This window comes from Schistocerca americana, chromosome X (genome assembly GCF_021461395.2).
Source record: "Schistocerca americana isolate TAMUIC-IGC-003095 chromosome X, iqSchAmer2.1, whole genome shotgun sequence".
NCBI lineage: Eukaryota > Metazoa > Arthropoda > Insecta > Orthoptera > Acrididae > Schistocerca > Schistocerca americana.
This window is the reverse complement of record NC_060130.1, coordinates 911496328-911516610: the sequence shown is the minus strand read 5'-3', so window position 1 is coordinate 911516610 and position 20283 is coordinate 911496328. Positions and strand designations below refer to the sequence as shown.

The 20283-nt window shown below is 43.4% G+C and overlaps 1 protein-coding gene across 2 annotated transcripts in view; it reads left to right on the top strand.

Moving 5' to 3' along the window:
* Window positions 1-20283, top strand: part of LOC124554678 — a 234004-nt gene that overhangs the window by 192004 nt on the left and 21717 nt on the right. For both annotated transcript variants that reach the window (XM_047128296.1, XM_047128295.1), the window contains exon 6: window positions 10243-10385. In XM_047128296.1, the coding sequence (XP_046984252.1) occupies window positions 10243-10385 (143 nt within the window). The remainder of the gene's footprint in view (window positions 1-10242; window positions 10386-20283) is intronic.

Here is a 20283-nt window from a genome sequence, read left to right as displayed (position 1 = left end):
ATAACTCCTCTCAAGTTAGCCATTTGTTTTCTGATTCAGTCTAGTCATCATAATGTATTATATGTTTTCTCTACATATCATGCATGCATGCCTTCCAGTGTTCATTGTTCCCAACAGTGGTCAGTCATGGTGACTGTATGACCGTTGTGGTGCACAATGATATGACCATCGAGCCTTCTGCAGCTCCACGATGCAGCTTCCATGAATTCATCTATCCAGACAACCCACTCTTGAAAGTGTCACGTGGGTGTAGTTCACATTCAGGCTAATGACACTGCCCACTGTCGTAGTTGCCAGCATGGGAGTTTGGGGCATTATTCTGTTGTAACCACGACAGGAACGATCGCATGGTTGCCGCTAACAAAAATGCAGTGGGACCAAATGGAAGTGGCCCACGAACAAACAAGATGGATGAATGGGAATGGAAGGAAAAGCACGATGACAGACAGCCAAGCAAGACACCAAGATCGACAACAAAGTATTAAGCGTTGGGGTCACAAGAGATAACCTCATGAAATCAAAACAACGTCCACTCGTAAACGAGAAGTAAGCACAGGCAACGTAAAGACGATGTCTGTAAGCGTGATATCAACCAACTCAACGCAAATACCAGACTGCCTCACTGAGTGAGAGGTAACCGCCTAAATACACGACAGGGTGTGTCACTATTGGCCGCTGGGACCACATGCTCCAAAGTGGCGCCCTCACATTAGACTTGGGGCCAGGAGCACGTGCAGCCACAGCTTACGGCATTACTGCTGCAGAGACCTCTAGTGATCATCAAAGTCCATGCCATCTGGCACTGATTCAAAACCCGCGGTGGTTGATACCAGATCCGTCCCCCTGGAACTTGTGCGTAGGGGTGAAAACGCCCCGGACGGTGCTGCGGTGGTTGGTAGATGGGAGAAGACCTGGGTTCATCAACTGCTGTTGTCGGGGAGAAAGGGATGTCTGAGGTGTCCATGATGGTGAACCCAGAGGCCAGGGCATCGGAGGGAGCCTCCAATCCATCTGGGGGCGGGGAGGGCCGGCGGCAGCCTCCCGGGGAGGCAGCAACCAGGCACAGTGGAGGCGAATTGAGGACCAAGTCTGTACCCGAACGAGGTAGTGTAGGAGGAGATGGCGGCGGGAGTCCCATGGGGGTACGCAGGTGGAGCTGGTTATGATGGCGGCACTCCAACCCTTTCGACGTCTGCACTGATGTCGCACGCTGCCCATGGGCCACAACAATTGTGGCGGGCGTCCAACCCACCTTGTTCCTGTACACGCAGGCCAACACGACTGTGCTGGGGGCGTAATGGCCAGGAGTGGGGATGGGAGGGTGACGGCATCAGCAAATGGAGCAGGGTTCGTGGCTGTCGCCCATGTAGGAGCTCTGCCGGACTATGTCCGTCAATCAGTGTGGTGCGATATGTGCTCAAAAACAGGGTGAGGGCCGGCGTGGTTGGAGAGGTTTCGGCCACCTTTGTCAACTGTTGTTTAAATGTGTGGAGAAGCCTCTCCGCTGCGCCATTGGAGGAAGGGTGGAAAGGTGGGCTACAGATATGTTTGATACCATTGGCCTGACAGAAGTTGTGGAAGGAGGATGCCATGAATTGGGGACCATTATCGGAGACCAATGTGTGAGGCAGGCCCTCAATGGCAAGAACCTGGGCCAGGGCCGTGAGTGTGTCCTCTGTGGTGGTGGATGCCATGCGGACTGCATATGCATATTTGGAGTAGGCATCAACAATAAGTAACCACATGGACCCAATAAATGGGCCTGCAAAATCAAGATGGATGCGATTCAAGGGCCGGCAAGGCACAGGCCAGGTTGCGAATGACTGAGGGCGGCTTGCCTGGCGATGTGCACACACTGTGCACCTGCGGACCAGGAGGTCAATATTGCCATGGATGCCGGGGCAATACAAGTACCAGCGAGCCAAAACTTTCATGCAGGACATACCCCGGTGCCTGTGGTGTAACAAACTGAGCATGTGATGAAGAAAATCCGGAGGGATGACCACCCAATGGGCATCCAGCTCTGTGACCAATAGGAGGACATCATTGACTACAGAGAGTCAGGGGCTGAAGTCGGTCCGCATCTGACGAGTAATATAGGAGGACCAACCGTGGACCACGTAACGGAAAACCTGCCACAAGATAGGGCCTCGGCGTGTAGCCGTGGCATTGTGAGCACCCATAAAAGTAAAATTCTATGTACCGACTTGACAGAAAATCTTAGGAAGTTCTGGTCTTACGTTAAATCAGTAAGTGGCTCGAAACAGCATATCCAGACACTCCGGGATGATGATGGCATTGAAACAGAGGATGACAGGCGTAAAGCTGAAATACTAAACACCTTTTTCTAAAGCTGTTTCACAGAGGAAGACCGCACTACAGTTCCTTCTCTAAATCCTCGCACAAACGAAAAAATGGCTGACATCGAAATAAGTGTCCAAGGAATAGAAAAGCAACTGAAATCACTCAACAGAGGAAAGTTCACTGGACCTGACTGGATACCAATTCGATTCTACACAGAGTATGCGAAAGAACTTGCCCCCTTCTAACAGCCATGTACCGCAAGTCTCTAGAGGAACGGAAGGTTCCAAATGATTGGAAAAGAGCACAGGTAGTCCCAGTCTTCAAGAAGGGTCGTCGAGCAGATGCGCAAAACTATAGACCTATATCTGTGACATCGATCTGTTGTAGAATTTTAGAACATGTTTTTTGCTCGCACATCATGTCGTTTCTGGAAACCCAGAATCTACTCTGTAGGAATCAACATGGATTCTGGAAACAGCGATCGTGTGAGACCCAACTCGCTTTATTTGTTCATGAGACCCAGAAAATATTAGATACAGGCTCCCAGGTAGATGCCATTTTCTTTGACTTCCAGAAGGCATTCGATACAGTTCCACACTGTCGCCTGATAAACAAAGTAAGAGCCTACGGAATATCAGAACAGCTGTGTGGCTGGATGAAGAGTTTTTAGCAAACAGAACACAGCATGTTGTTCTCAATGGAGAGACGTCTACAGACATTAAAGTAACCTCTGGCGTGCCACAGGGGAGTGTCATGGGAACATTGCTTTTCACAATATATATAAATGACCTAGTAGATGGTGTCGGAAGTTCCATGCAGCTTTTCGCAAATGATGCTGTAGTATACAGAGAAGTTGCAGCATTAAAAAATTGCAGCGAAATGCAAAAAGATCTGAAGCGGATAGGCACTTGGTGCAGGGAGTGGCAACTGACCCTTAACATAGACAAATGTAATGTATTGCGAATACATAGAAAGAAGGATCCTTTATTGTATGATTATATGATAGCGGAACAAACACTGGTAGCAGTTACTTCTGTAAAATATCTGGGAGTATGCATATGGAACAATTTGAAGTGGAATGATCATATAAAATTAATTGTTGGTAAGGTGGGTACCAGGTTGAGATTCATTGGGAGAGTCCTCAGGAAATGTAGTCCATCAACAAAGGAGGTGGCTTACAAAACACTTGTTTGACCTATACTTGAGTATTGCTCATCAGTGTGGGATCCGTACCAGGTCGGGTTGACGGAGGAGATAGAGAAGATCCAAAGAAGAGCGGTGCGTTTAGTCACAAGGTTATTTGGTAAGCGTGATAGTGTTACGGAGATGTTTAGCAAACTCAAGTGGCAGACTCTGCAAGAGAGGCGCTCTGCATCGCGGTGTAGCTTGCTGTCCAGGTTTCGAGATGGTGTGTTCCTGGATGAGGTATTGAATATATTGCTTTCCCCTACTTATACCTCCTGAGGAAATCACGAATGTAAAATTAGAGAGTTTCGAGCGCGCACGGAGGCTTTCCGGCAGTCGTTCTTCCCGCGAACATCTGCACAACCTCAGTGCCTTATTTCACGCTCTGCAATCTGCAGGTTTACGCTGTCGGCTGGACAAGCATTGTTTTTTTCAACTGGAAGTGGAATACTACTGGAACAGAAAAGGGAGGTAATGACAGTGGCATGTAAAGTGCCCTCCGCCACGCACTGTTGGGTGGCTTGCGGCGTATAAATGTAGATGTAGATGTATAAAAGGCAGACCGTCCAGTGCATCCTGGCAGGCGGAATCAGTGTGAAAGCAGAGGACCTCCTGTTGGTCAAACGTAGGATCGGGGCCTGCTAGGAGACATCACAAAGCGTCCGCGTTAGCATGGTGGACAGTGGTCTTATAACCAGATGGTGTAAGTGTAATTCCGTAAAAATAACGCCCAGTGCTGGAGGCATTGAGCCGTCCTCTGTGGAAGGTAAGAGTGGGAGCTGAAAACATAACTAAGGATTTATGGTCCGTCAGGAGGGTGAAATTTGCCCCAAAGTGACAGGTGTGAAATTTTTGGATGGCTAACACTATCGCCGGGGCCTCCTTTTTAATCTGGGAGTAGTTCCTTTGTGCTGGGTTTAACATTTTGGATGCATAAGCGATGGGCTGTTTGAGCCATCGGTATTCCGATGTTCGAGGACTGCCCCAATGCTGTATGCCGATGCATCAGCTGTCACAACCAAGGGGTGGTCCGGAGAGAAGGGAGTAAGGCGAGGGGCGGACTTCAGCATCATCTTTAAATGGAGTAAAGCCTGGTCACAGGCAGGAGTCCAATCAAAAGTCACCCCCTCACGATGCAAGTGATTGAGGGGTTGAGCAACGGAGGCAGCTTGGTGTAAGAACTTTAAGTAATAAATAGCCTTGCCCAAAAACACCTTGAGTTCAGATAAGTCCTTGGGATGAGTAAGGGCCTCAATGGCCGCGACATTGTGATCCGAAGGGTGAATGCCATCTTTGCCAAGCCAGTGGCCCAAGTATTCCACTTCCAGTTGAAAAAACAATGCTTGTCCAGCCGACAGCGTAAACCTGCAGATTGCAGAACGTGAAATAAGGCACTAAGGTTGTGCAGATGTTCCTGGCAGGAACACCCGGTGACCAAGATGTCATCCAGATAATTCACGCAGGCCGGGATAGGCCACGTAAGCTGCTCCATAACAGCTGGAAAATTGCCGGTGCCAAACAGACACCAAATGGAAGGCACTTGAACTTGCATAATCCGAAAGGTGTGCTGATAACCATGATGTTCTGTGAATCGGCATCCAAGGGTAACTGGGGGTATGTCCCAGCCAGGTCGATCTTTGAAAAGTACTCGCCCCCCGCAAGCTTGGCAAGAAGGTCGTCCTGTCTGGGAGTGGGGTAAGTGTCTACTAAGCACTGAGCATTGACAGTAGTGCCAAAGTCCCCACACAGCCGAAGGGACCCATTGGATTTCCGTACGACCACCAGTGGTGTCGCCCAAGCACCGTATGTCACAGGCTCAAGGACACCAGCAGCCTGGAGCCGATCAAGTTCCTGCTTGACTGCTGGCCGTAAGGCCACCGGAACGGGTCTGCCGCAGATAAAGCGAGGCTGCGTATCCAGCCGCAGTGGGATGTGCGTCTGAAAATGTGAAGCACACTTGAGATCCATTGCAAACAGTGATGCAAAAGCAAGCACAGATCATCCAAGTATTGAAAAGGAACAGCCGTGGAAATGACCTTAACTTCATCAGAAATTGGATTGCCAAACAGTTGAAATGCATCCAGGCCAAAAATATTCAAAGCTGATGGATGGTTGACAACAAAGGAGCCAGGTAACGTGAAGACGAACTGCCCATGATGGAAATGGAACCGTCACCATAGGCAACCAAACGCCAAGAGGGAGATGACAACACAGGGAAGCCCAGGTGGGTGTATGTCACAATATTAATCAGGGAGACTGTGTCCCCAGTTTCGACCTGAAAACTGACATCCTCAGTAAAAATGCGGAGCATGAGGAATAGCTTCTGTGCCGATGGGTCCTCCAGAAGGATGACCGATCGCCTCCAGAAGGATGACCGATCGCAGAGCATGTACTGTATCTTGAGGCCCAGGAGGGGCAGGATGGGAGCGAGTCGAGAGACTATGACAAACAGATCGGATGTGGCCCTCTTTCTCACACAGTGTGCATATTTTCCAGCAGTGGGGGCAATCAGCTTGAGAGTGTGTGGTAAAGCACTGTGGGCAAGATGAAAGTGGGCCACGCGACCGGCGACGAGGGGCGACCAGAGGCTCTGATGCCGTAGAGACGTCAGACAAAGAGGAATCCCAATGGCGCTAGCCTCTGTTGGCCGGGCCATGTCTACGTCGAGAGGGCGGAACCCATAGAGACGCATCAATCGCCGCCACTTGCGGCTGTGCCCTGAGACGCTCACCAGCTGCCTGAGCACTTTCAAATGAGTGGGCAGTGCAGAGAATCTCTTCCAATGAGGAATTTTCAAGTTTCAGCGCCGCAGTGTGGACCTCAGGATCGGGAGCCAGCTGAACCACCACATCCCGGATCAGGGAGTCCACATACGAAGCCTTACACTGCTGATTGGTGCATGTAAAATTGCATCAACAACTGGGACCTTGCAAGTCCGTGACCCAGGAACAATATGATTGACTGGGCTGTTTATGGCACTGATGGAACTCCAGTTGAGAGGCAACCACATGGTAGCGCTGTGAAGAATAGTTTGTCAGCAAAAGGCATATCTCCTGGAAAGAGAGAGCCACCAGACCGGACAAGGATGCCAACTTGCGGAGAAGAAAGAATGTGTCTGGGGAGTTCCAAGACAAAAACAATGATCGATGCAAGGGGTCATCCGTGACTTGAAAAGCCGTGAAATGTTGTTTCAGCCGATGTAAGTATGTTTCTCCCAGTCTTCTTTAGCGTTATTTAATGGCGGGAACAATGGCGGACGTGGGAAAGCATCGAACACCCAAGGACTCGGAAGCTGTTGTGGTAATGCATCCGGGGCATCGACTTTGTCCATTAGCATCCGCATTGACTTTTGTAAGATGTCTAACTGGAGCTGCTGCTGCTGCATGAGCTGCTGCTGTTGTTCCAGAAGACAGACCAACTTAGCCTCCATGCTAACAACTACCACCATTTACCTCATTGCCAAAATGTTGTAACCACGACAGGCATGGTCGCGGCGTTGCCATTACTGAAAACGTAGAGGGACCGAACGGAATCAGCCGCGAACAAACAAGATGGATGAACAGGAGTGGAAGGACAAGCACAACGACAGACAACCAAGCAAGACACCGAGATCAACAACAAAGTATTAAGCAACAGGGTCACAAGAGGTAACCTCACAAAATCATAGCAACGTCCACTCGTAAACAGGAAGCAAGCACACGCAACATAAACACGATGTCTGTAAGCGAGATATCAACTGACTCAACGTGAATACCAGACTGCCCGCTGAGTGAGAGGCAGCTGCCTAAATACACGACAGGGTATGTCACTGTTGGCCACTGGGACCACGTGCTCCACAGTGGCACCCTCAGGGTAGACTTGGGGCAAGGAGCGCTCGCAGCCACGGTTTACAGTGTTACTGCTGCAGAGACCTCTAGTGGTCATCGAGGTCCATGCCGTCTGTTGCAGATCCAAAACCCGCGGCACTCGGTACCAGAATTCTATCAACCAATGGACCCAAGGTCATGGCCCCAACCATGTTCCTCAAGTGCATGGCCGGGCCTACCATGAAAACTTAATCGTTGGTGTAGCTAATGGTGTGCAACATGCACATCCAGTCAACAGTTGATTGGCTGGGTCCTCCTTCGTGCAGCATCCTCCTTCGTGCAGCTCTTTTTATGATGATCGGCGTATTTTAACTAGGGATCCACCCTGGCTTCAGTAGGTGTAGGCAGAAAATTCGCTACTGGACAGTTGATGTGGTGAGCAAAAGAGGGCCCATTTTGAGATAATGAAAGTAATACAAGTGCTAAGGACAGCTAAAACAAATCACTGAAAATGCCCCATGTTGTACATGTTGCGATCCAATAGGCCTCAAATCCAAATGATGCTGATGATGATGATAACAACAACATTATTAATAGCTGGTTAGTGTCCCTGAGGTAAAATCAATTTGTGTGTCTGAGGTGTCACAAGTTAGTCCTTAGTGCACTGTGATTAGGATTTCCTTTCCCCTCCCAATCACCACCACCACCACCACCATTCAGTTGAGGGAGGGATAATCATGTTGGTGGCCAAAGTGTGAAACATCTGGGTGTAAGAAGTGTTACATTAGCAGACAGTAGCAGCTTCTGTTTCATTTTGACATTAGCATTGTCATTGTGTGGTGACAAAACAGGTGTGATCATTTTCTTTAGTATACGATGCAAAGGGACTTGTTCATCCCTGACTTTGAAAAACTTTTATGTTTACACATGTGACAGCTATGATCATTTTCCTGTAAGAGTTCAGTAAGCACAATTAGATTTTCCAGGCAATGACTGTTTCATGAGTTGTTGGAAAATAGCATATGTAATGTTTACTGATATCGTCCTATGGGAGTATTGAAATGAGACAGTATCTGTACCACTTAATTATGTCCTGAATTTAGAGGCTGCACAGTCTGTGATCTGACAGTGTAAAAACCTAAACCCAATATACTGTCAAACACTGTGAAGTGAGAATCAATGGGTCATCCATAGAATCTGAATTTTCTTAGGGCAGATATGTGCACTTTCAGAGATATAAAGATTGACAGTGAAACCCAAGTCTGCCTAGTTCTGAAGCAACTGAGACTTTCCAGTGGCGACTTTGTTTCAGCTCATAGCAGCCAGGTAGACCAAGCTGTCAATCAGCAGCATCTCAGCCTGCTAACATTTTTATGGAAGCTGTTGTTTACATCAGTATGGCAGTACTGGTTTGTGTTCACGCACGAACCTCCAATACGTATTGTGCCCCCTATGTTGAGGCTACACTGACTGCTGCTACCCCAACATTGCTTCACTTGTTGTTCAGCCACTTTTCACTGATGATGATGATGATGATGATGATGATGATAAATATTGTCTTTAATAACCTCAACCTTGGTGGGACATTAGGCTCTAATCCACTGTGATATTTGATCTTACCACTGTGTTAAAGAAGGATGGTTGAAATTTTTACACTAACTTTAGATGTACCCATACTGAGTCCCATGTATAATGCCACAAATGTTTACTTACACGGGAACATCCCCATCGCACCCCCCTCAGATTTAGTTATAAGTTGGCACAGTGGATAAGCCTTGAAAAACTGAACACAGATCGATCGAGAAAACAGGAAGAAGTTGTGTGGAACTATGAAAAAATGAGCAAAATATACAAACTGGGTCGTCCATGCGTAAGATAGGCAACATTAAGGGCATTGTGAGGCGAGGAGCGTCGTGGTCCCGTGGTTAGCATGAACAGCTGCAGAACGAGAGGTCTTCAGTTCAAATCTTCCCTCGACCGAAAATTTTAACTTTTTATTTTCAGTTTATGTGAAAAACTCTTATGTTTTCATCACTTTTTTTGGAGTGATTATTACATCCACAAGAAAACCTAAATCGGGCAAGGTAGAAGAATCTTTTCACCCATTCGCCAAGTGTACTAGTTAGGTGGGTCGACAACATATTCCTGTCATGTGACGCACATGCTGTCACCAGTGTCGTATACAAAATATCAGACGTGTTTTCCTGTGGAGGAATCGGTTGACCTATGACCTTGCGATCAAATGTTTTCGGTTCGCATTGGAGAGGCACGTCCTTTCCTCAACTAATCACACGGTTTTGCAGTGCGGTCGCAAAACACAGACACTAAACTTATTACAGTGAACAGAGACGTCAGTGAACGAATGGACAGATCATAACTTTGCGAAAATAAAGAAAGCAAAATTTTCAGTCGAGGGCAGATTTGAACCAAGGACCTCTCCTTCCGCAGCTGTTCACGCTAACCACGGGACCACGGCGCTCCTCGCCTCACATTCCCCTAAATGTTGCCTATCTTACGCATGGACGACCCAGTTTGTATATTTTGCTTATTTTTTCATAGTTCCACACAACTTCTTCCTGTTTTCTTGATTGATCTGTGTTCAGTTTTTCAAGGCCTATCCACTGTGCCAACTTATAACTAAATCTGAGGGGGGTGCGATGGGGATGTTCCCTTGTTAGTATTCTCATTTTTATCAAGCAGGTTGATGGCTGTGGTAACATGCTTTCTGAGTCTAAACAATGTGACAAAAGTTGTTAGTATGTAAGTTTGAAATGGGACTCATATTACTCTCTTAAATTTTCACGGTAACTATACATGTTTTATTGCAAACCTTTTGAGTATTTGTAAGGTGAATCATTTGAAAAATGTATGTGTGACCATTCCATAGAGCTCTTTCTGGTGCTTCAGTGATTGTGAAACAGCATTTTTCAGTATTCTTAATTTTCAGGAAGCCAGATACTGCTTGAAAAACTTCAAAAATTCAAGCCCAAAATTGCTGTATTCAATGGGAAGCTGATATTTGAAGTATTTTCTGGGAAAAAAGATTTTAGTTTCGGGAGACAACCGGAATTTGTTGATGGGACGAATACAGTAAGTAAATTGAGTTAATTACTCTCTCTGTGCAACAACCAGGGACGTTTGTGTTGAGGTTCTTTTTTTCTTATTTTATGTAGTATACTGTGTCGCATGCATGCTGTTTGTGTATCTGTACAACCGCAGGCAATGCACTCTTTATGGTATTGTCTTGTATACTATGTAAAATATGTCTAAAAATGTAGTATTGTACTGTATAATATCAGCGTGAATTTCAAGTGAGATCATTTGGATTTTATATGTGCATAATTTAAGATTGTAACTGAGTGGTCATTTTAATTCTACAAGCTAATACATTAGTGAGCCAGTTGATGTAAGTCAGTCAGTTGATATTCGAGGTGATCCTTTAGCTGCCTAATGAAAATGTAACTTGGCAGTGCTCACTGGAGAAAGAATGTTAAAGCATGTGTTCATTTGAGAGAACTAGCAAAAGCAACTCTGTAGTGCTACTCACAAGCACCTGTCCATCTGAGAATCAGTCTCGGTGAGATTCACAATTGAGAGTGACTAGTGAGCTGTTCCCAGGAAGCAGTTCATGAGTGCTCTCCACAACACCAGTATGTGGCTTCCGTAGTTACAATGGAGAATTCTCAACGTGTTTTCACAAAAGTGGAAACTTGCCAATACTGTAGTGATTCAAATTCAAACTATTTATAGGCCTAGAAGGAGGAAAGAGTCAACATTATTGATTAAATCGTGGATAATTTGAATAACTTTAAATGGAGTGAGCGATTCTAAGGATTCCATAAACTGGGACCTTGTGCTTATTTTATTGGGAATGGAGGAGGAAGAGTAAAGTATGCAGTTTCACAGAAAAATATGAAAGACAAGTTTGAAACTTATTTTATGAATACTGAAAGTGAATTGACATGGCACTGTAGACTCATTGTGGTCTGAATGTAGAAACGCAAGAATGAAACTAAAAAACTTACCACATTGCTTTATGTTGTACCTGCAGATACACCAGGAACAATGAATTTTAATGCATTGAAATGTGAGCAATTACTAAGGACAAGAAAATTTTGTGTAAATGACAAAGTGAAAAGTAATACGAAAACTGTGGTGTGTGTGTGTGTGTGTGTGTGTGTGTGTGTGTGTGTTTTTTATGACATAATGCAAAATTGGCAGTTTTTACGAAATTTCGCATTTTCCCATTGCCTTGGAAGAATGTTGTAAATCTGAGGGCAACAATTTACTAATATTGGAAAATAATAGTTACTCATTGCTTGAATTGGATTTTGACTTTTTTTCCTCAGTTCTGAGAAGTGAGTATAGTTTTAAAATAACAGATGATATCGTGTTAAAAAAAAAAGTGTAGCTGAAGATGTGATGTCAAAGCAACTAGATTCCAGTTTCCATGACTGACAAATTTATGTATAAAATGCATATTTGAACCAGCAGCTGTTTTTATTTTACACCCAAACATCTACCTTTTTGGTCTTGGATGAAGGGTACTAAATGTATACAGTGTATACATTTAGTATTCGTATGTTTGCGTTTAAAGTCCTGTGTCATATGTTTACTGTCATGGCATGCACTACACATTTTTAGCAATGACTAATGCAGTATGGTGGCTTAAACCACTTTAACCCTTCATACGTGAAGATGGTCCAAGACCAAAACTGGTAGATGTTTAGGTGTAAAATAAAAACAGCTGATGGTTCAAATGTGCATGGTTTTTTTTATTATTATTATTATTTTGCGAAAAAATCACAAACAAGCATTTAGGTGTGAGCAGGAGCATTATTGTGGTGCCACAACTGACGTATTCTCTGTGTCACTTGTTTATCTCACTATGATAGGCGCAATATTGTTCTGTCTGATGCTTCTTTGGATTGATGGCAAAGTGGAGTATGTCATAGTGCTGGAAGTACTGCCAGTAGCTGTCAAGAGTTCAGCATTGGCTGCTTTGTCCTTAAAGTTTGATTATATGGAAGTAGTTAACTAAAGTAGGCAAGGACAATCACAAGAAACTAGCATACATCTAACTAGTGGGACTATGTGAATTTAAAGTGTTGTCAGTTATTTAGACAAGCTACCTATTCCCAATTTTCCAGGATATCTTCTTAGACAGAAAATGTACTTCAGTTATTGAGATAATATATGCAATCACAGGAACTATCCATAAAAATTTATTGAGTTTTCAAACGGTTTTAATAGTTGCAGCAAGAAGTGTTACACCTTAAAGAGGAAAAGTGTCTTTTCAAGGCTAAACAGATCAAGATGCACTACCACTGTGTGTAAAGAAAATAGTCTGTATATTGATCTAGAAATAGGTCAAGCCATAATTGATTTTATAGCTGTCCAAAACTCCAATGTTTTTCAGGAACTTTTGCTCAAAATAGATGATTTATTACAGACTTTTTGTGGGAACTGTATGACTCCAGGAATTGCTGTAGCGTGATGCTTAATTTCTTTAGGAACATGCATGTCAAATGAAAACAATAATATTCGTAGAATTTGAACCACTTGTTTCATTCTGTGTTTACAAAATAAATTGGTTTCTTGTAACTGTGACTAATGCAAATCACACAGATATGTTTTATCTACAGTGTGTCATTTTTCTGTGGGTCTTGCTTTATTTCATTATGCCTGTAACTTACTTCACAATTTTTATATGGTAGCATAATTAGATAGACTTATGAACATCCAGCGTGCAATATTTCCTCCTGATATTATCCCTCTTTGTTGTGTTGTGTTGTGACTAATATTTCTTGTGAAACACATTAGCAAAACAGCTCATTTCAGCTGTCACCATTGGGACCAAGGAATTGCCAGAGTATTGAAAGATATGAAATAAAGAATGTTTCATTAAAAAAACTGTGGGAGATATGGGAAGAGGCTCACTCATGACACATCAAGAAGGGATAAAATGATGGGAAAATATATATATGCCACCCACCTACTTATGATTAACTAACAAGTAATAACAAATAAATGGAAACCTACAAAGATACTGAAATTTGTGTGGGGAACCAGAAGAGAGGAAAACATTATGTACTTAGCTGAAGGCAGAGTTATTTGCAAGTGACCTTGTATTTGAGTAGTAAAATAATAATACCCCAATGATGACTAAACACAGTCCCTGAGGATACAGAGATTCAGGTGTCCTTATAAAAATATTTACAGGCTCAAGAAATTCAATAAGACATGCCCCCAAAACTCTCACTAAACCTGAAAGAAGCCATTTGACAATGTAGAATGTCCTACCATTAATTTGGTCATGTTTTATTCTGTTTATATCTTTCTAAAATGTTATTCACAATTGCCTCAGATCATCACTTGCTTTATTGGTTAATATCTCTTCAGGATCTATTCAGGTGACGTGCTAGGTGAACATATACATATGTGTGTGGGCATCACATTGCTATAGTGCACAAGTACAAAAGGAAACATGAGAACACTAACTGAGATAAGTTCAGAAATTGGCATCTTGCATGGAGCTGCTCCATGTGATGATTCTGAAATAAAAGTAAAGAGGGGTCAGGAGAAATAAGATTATCCCAATGAGGTACATTTTTTACATTGCTCGAGTTGGAGGAACTAAATGAGAATTACAGTGGTTGCTTAGATGCTATGTAAGACATATTGTAATCCAGTGGGACAGTAACCAATGTAAAACTCGAGTCACAACTTATTCTTCTCGAGTTACAAAGCACTGGCAGAAGATTGTAATGGGTACATCTCTTAGTACGTAAAGGTAACCAAAGGAGTTGGTACAAATAAGAGGCAACTGAATAATAATTTTGTATTTTAGACAAACACTCATTTATTTGAAACAAACAAATAAATACTTTATAATTGTGAAGTTATTGAAATCTACTTATTTGGCCTTTTATGTAAGGGATCATAGCAGAGACCTCCATAGTGGACTGTGTCCAGTTAGTAATTAGTAGAACGGTTATTGAAAAGAGTGCTTGCAGCTCTGTGGTTCTAAAGGGGAGAGTTCTTACACTTCCATTGTGAGTTCGCCTAGTGACAAAATTCAGAACCCTTTGACCTAGCCACTCAGCTATCAGTCTACTGCAGAAAGCATGATCTGTAAATAACACGAGGACAAAAGCAGATTCTCGCCTGTTAGCAATGATGTCAGTAACTGTAAGTAGCTTCAACTGTTGCTCCTGTGTAAGATAGAGCCCAAGCTTCAGCTGTTACTCCATTGGAAGATAGAGCCCTGGAGTGGAGACAGTGGAGCGTAGCATAAATTGTCAACTTAGTTTTCCTTTGTGGTGCATAGATGGAGGACTTGTATAGCCTCCTTGGACCTTTGTTGGGTTGAATTTCTTTCTCCCCTGAATTCCCTTACATATAATAATATGTTCAAAATTTAATCGTTATGGAAGTGATCTTTTACAGCCCAAACAGTACTTTGTTTTCCTAGCTGATCTTGCAGTGATAAGAAGAAATAGGTAACACTTTTTCTGGCCTCAGTAATGCCTATGTTTCATAGGGAGTATTCTGGCAGTGAAGCTACACAGTATCTTTCTCTCCAACTTGTATCCCTCCATCTGGGGGTCTCCAGGAGGTAGTGATTGGACGACCAACAGACTATAACAATCGATTGGCCAGTAGACTGTTTTTCATTCTGTTGGTTTTTGCGGCCAAATGAAACTAGTCTCTGCTGCCAACTATACGAATGTTTTTCACTCACTCTCTTGGTCGGATTGCTTTCATTTAATATGAGACAACAGACTGAAACTTGTCTCTGATGGTCACCTCAGTCATATGAATTTTTCACTCAGTCTACAGCCAGGAGTGTTTTCACTTACTTGTGTGTTCAGCCTTTACAGGTGTACATGAGCCATGACTAGGGTTTCAAACATTTTTGAAGACAATTATATCTCATTTCAAGCTGAGGTCAATAAAAAGCATATCTCTGAAAATGAAGTAAACAGAACATAAACACCACTCAGGGATTAAGCCTTAGGCCTGTTCCAGCTAGCCAACTGCTGTTTATAAGGCAGTACAAGGAATGATCTAATCTATGATCATGGGATATGTGATCAGCATGTTGCCAATCTTTCCAGCCATTATTGCCAATAGATCAATCCTGATGATGATGCTGCTGCTGCTGCTTCATTCAAGCAGCCCCTCATTTGGCCTCACTAGGCTGAGTGGACCCTGTTCCAGACCTGCCTACCAACCTTGAAAAAATTCTGAGAAGGTACCGGGAATTTACTCCAGGTCTTTCTGCACCGAAGGCAGCGACACTAATCATTTGGATATGGAGGTGGTCCTAAAAATGAAGTATTTTCACAATTTATGTATTTATTTAAACACATATTATTTTTTCATATGAAATTAAATGTCAATTTTTGGTTGTTTTAAAAGTTTGATAACTATTGCTACATTGTAAATTTATGTTTTAATAAATTGACCAATTACTTTTTAATATAATTTATTGAAGATCTCCCAACCATCTCTCTCCTCAGCCCCAACCCCTACACCCCCATACCTCCACTCAATCACTCCCCCCCCCCCCCCCCCCCCCCAATGGTTGGAGTCTGGCTAATCACAGCTATGAGCTCACTGACAACATATTCAGCCTTTCAGCTACTCCAAAACCATGTGTTTTGAACTGAGAGTCCAAAATATTTGTTTTGGCACAGATGATGGTGCTGTCTTTTTCCTGTAGCAGTCTTGTAAACAATGACTGCTCTGGATGGTTGGGAAGCCACTCTTCCAGTTGTGAGGATGACCTTCTGCTCTCCCACTTGGGCATTGTGGAGTCATTGGGTTGATGAGGGATCACAGGAAGCTGTTGGAGATGACAGAAGGCATTCAAGAAAACTCTTTCTTGTTTCAACAAGCTAGAGCAGTTGCAGGTGTTCCCTTATCCAGTGGGTGCCACCTGGCTCGATCCACGACATCCTTGTTCCGTGAGCTCGGTCAGGTGTCGATCTCTGGCTCACGCAAAGTGATGCTGCGTTGTGACATATTTTCTGAGTGTTAGCGTGGATGCTTGGCAGTGCTGAGACAGCAGCTAGCACTGATAGCCCCCGCAGCACAGCTGGTACTGGCTGCGCAGTCGTCTGCAGTGCTGGGCGGAAGTGTGGAGGCTGGGTATCACAGTGCTCAAAATCTGGGCTTTGATGTATGAGTGTTAAGCTGTTGGTGACAGTGGCCATCCAGTATATGCTGGCATGTCCATCTGGTTATGGTAGCTGGCTCAAACCTGTGCAGTGGCTGAATCACAACGTATTAATAAGGGTTCAGTGACTTTTTGTCTGCCGAAGGCATGCACTGTCAGTTGGCACAATGCTGCATTGACAAGTTGTTAAGGCATTTGCCTCTCTCAGACATAACGTGTGTGGCACTTTGCAGATCAGCTGTGTCAGCAGCTGCATCCCTTTGGGACAGTAACTGGAACACTTGTGTCCTCAATTTCCATAGCATCACAGTGCTCCATCCATACCACACACCACAATGTACCTCCCTTCTTTTGAGAAACTCTGTCTCTGAATTTAGTTTGGTGTTGCTCAGATGTAGGCAAGCTAGAACAGATACTCAGATACTGGTTCTGAAAACAGTGCACAAGCCCTGTGAACAAAAAGTAGAATAGCAGATATATGTTGCTACACTTTGACTCCAATGGTTGCTTTTGTTTACACCATTTGCACTTGGGTCCACTTTTATGTAATCCACTCACTGTTTCATGCAATATTTTTTATGCTGCTCCACTGAGTCTCTCAGTGAAGCTACTACAACACTTGCAATCTACACGCTCACTAGTCCATTCAGTATATGTGTTAAACTTCCTTATAGGGATAGAGTTTTGGGGTTCTGGGAGGTTTCCTACAATTATGCGATCACCATGCTATAGTACTCCTGCTTGACCTATGTAAAATCACAGTTAAATATACAGAATTTGCACAAGAATTCAGTCAGAAGGACTTGAACATAAACTATTTACAAAAAGAATCCATGATAAAGTCACTTCAGTTGCATTTCTGATCATAATGTCTGGAGAAAGACATTATCATCAGACTTAAGTGATGAAACTTCACTCCTTGTCACAGAGAGATGTGTTTATTTACCATGCTCCATATACTCTGTGATGTCACTGGTATGTTCATTTAACTACAGGCACACTACCAGCTATAACTTGTGCCCCTTAATTCAACTGCTATCACTGAGTAACATGTTCCCCATTTGATATTTCTTTGGAACTTGATATGTTCTCCCTTCTATGACTCTCATTATTCCTTTCACTGATCCTAATGGTTATCTGAAGTAGATTCTCTGCTGTACTTTGGACCAAACTTTGAGAGACCAGGAATAGTATAACAGTGACATCTCAGCCAAGTGACTCATATCACATCCGTGCTAGCGCAGCACCTTGCTATGCTGTTTTGAGCCAGTGTAGCACAATAAGAAGACAAAAAAACCCAAACTGTAAGATGATGATTTTTTTTTTTACTCTGTCAGTGCTTTCTGCTTTCACAGATGCAATCAGGAGGAGTGTGTGGCAGAAACGGAAAGGAAGAGAAAAGCTCTGCACATAAATCAGTCACTCTGGACATCAAACCACACATCAACTGGTGTAGATCCCTTGAGAATTTACAACTTACATGACAGCACTACTTTTGATAAATTATGTCTACACATATCTACTATTCATGCTCGCCTGAACTTCCCCAACATATACTCGCCTTCATTCCTAACATATTCTATGCAGAAAATGAAAAAGGGAATGGATACTTATCCGGGAGTAATATACAAGAAACCCACAAGTGATTACAGAGGTTCAGGAAAGCTCTTTAGAGTTTGAACAAGCTATAGCATTTGCAGGAGCACACTCTCCAGTGGACGCCACACGGCAGCTACCCACAGATCCTCATTCCACAGGCTTGGTCACGTGCCGATCTCTGATCACGTAAAGCGACACTACACTGCAGAGTGTGGTCTGTGTGGCAGCGTGGTTGCTTGGTGGTGCTGTCACACTGGGTACTGAGAAAGCAACTAGCAGTCATGGTCCCTGCAGCATGGCTGGTGCTGGCCGGCATCATTCACAGTGCTGGGAAGCAGTGTGGAGATGGGGCAATATGGTACTCTGAACTCTGGACCTTGGAATACAATGGTGGGCTGACGATGAAGATAGTAATGTTGGTGATGACAGCTGTGCAATGAATGTTGGGGACTCTGGCAGCGCAGCAGTCATGTTGTTGCAGTAGCTTGGTCAAACCTGCCTGGTGGCTTGGTTGGCCCTTATTAATAACCTTCCAGTGGCTGACAGTTTGTTTGGCTGTATGGCAATGGAAATATGCACTGACAGTTGACATAATGATGTCTTGACAAGGTGTTATGAGTATCTTGCCACACATTGGCATAATGTGTGGGACACTTTGCAGTTTGGCTGTATCATTACCAGCATGCCTTTGGGATGGTAATTGGAATGCTGTGTCCCGAATTTCCTTGGCTTTACGGTACTCATCTACATTACGTCTATACTCTGCGAACCACTGTGAAGTGTGTGGCAGAGGGTACACCCCGCTGCACCAGTTATTAGGGGTGTTTCCCATTCCATTCATGTATGGAGTGCAAGATAAATAATTGTTTAAATGCCTTTGCATGTGCTATAATTAATCTAATCTTATCCTCACAACCCCTTTGGGAGTGGTATGCAGGGAGTTGTTGTATATTCCTAGAGTCTTCATTTAAAGCCTGTTGTTGGAACTTTGTTAGTAGACTTTCTCAGAATAGTTTCTGTCTACCTTCAAGAGTGTACCAGTTCAGTTCTTTCAACATCTCAGTGACACTCTCCCATGGGCCAAACAAATCTGTTACTATTCGTGCTGCCTTTCTCTTTATATGTTCAATATCCTCTGCTAGTCCTATTTGGTACTTGATCAGTATTCTAGGATAGGTTGCACAAGTGACTTTTAAGCAATCTGCTTTGTTGACTGAGTGCATTTCTGTAGTATTCTACCAATAAGTTGAAGCCTACTGCCTGCTTTACCCATGACTGAGCCTATGTGATCATTCAACTTCATGTCCCTACTGAGTTTTATACCCAAGTATTTGTACGCGTTTACAGACTCCAACTGTAACTCAATAATATTATACTCATAGGATACTATTTTGTGTGAACTCACAATTTTACATTTTTGAACATTTAAAGCTACCCACCAAGCATTGTACCACTCTGAAATCTTATCAAGGCCTGATTGAATATATTGAACATTTGTACTGCTTCATTCAGACTGTACTTTGTGGTAGGTAAGTGCATCATCTGCAAAATGTTTGAGGTTACTGTTGATATTGTCCACAAGGTCATTAATATAAAATATAAGAGCAAGGGACCTAACACACTTCCCTGGGCACAGTAGGTCATAATGATGTGGAACGAGTCACTTTACATTCACATCGCAAATTAATTTGTACATACGGTGACATTCTGAACACTTGTAAGGGTGTTTATTTATTTTTTTTATTTACAGAAAGAAAAAAGAGATACAGATCTGAATTATTAATTCCTATTGTTGTCAAGAATAAACTTTCTCAGTTTGTTTTCAAATTTTATTTCTCTGTCTGTCAGACATTTTATATTGCTGACTAAATGATCAAAAATTTTCATTGCAGCATTGTGCACTCCTTTTCTTGCCAAAGACAATCTTAATGTGGCGTAATAAATGTCATTTTTCCTTCTGCTACTGTAGTTGTGTGTTTCGTTGCTCCTGTTGAACTGCACGGGATTATTACAACAAACTTCATGAGGAATAAATATACTGTGAAGCAGTATACGGAATGCCCAATTCCGAAACAGATGTGTCAGTGTAAGATCCAAAGAAATACCTCCTGCAGATGATAGTATCAAGATCCTAATGGTTAACTGCCAGAGCATTTGCAGCAAAGTGCCAAAGATCAAAGCACTCCAAAAAAGCACTGAAGCTCA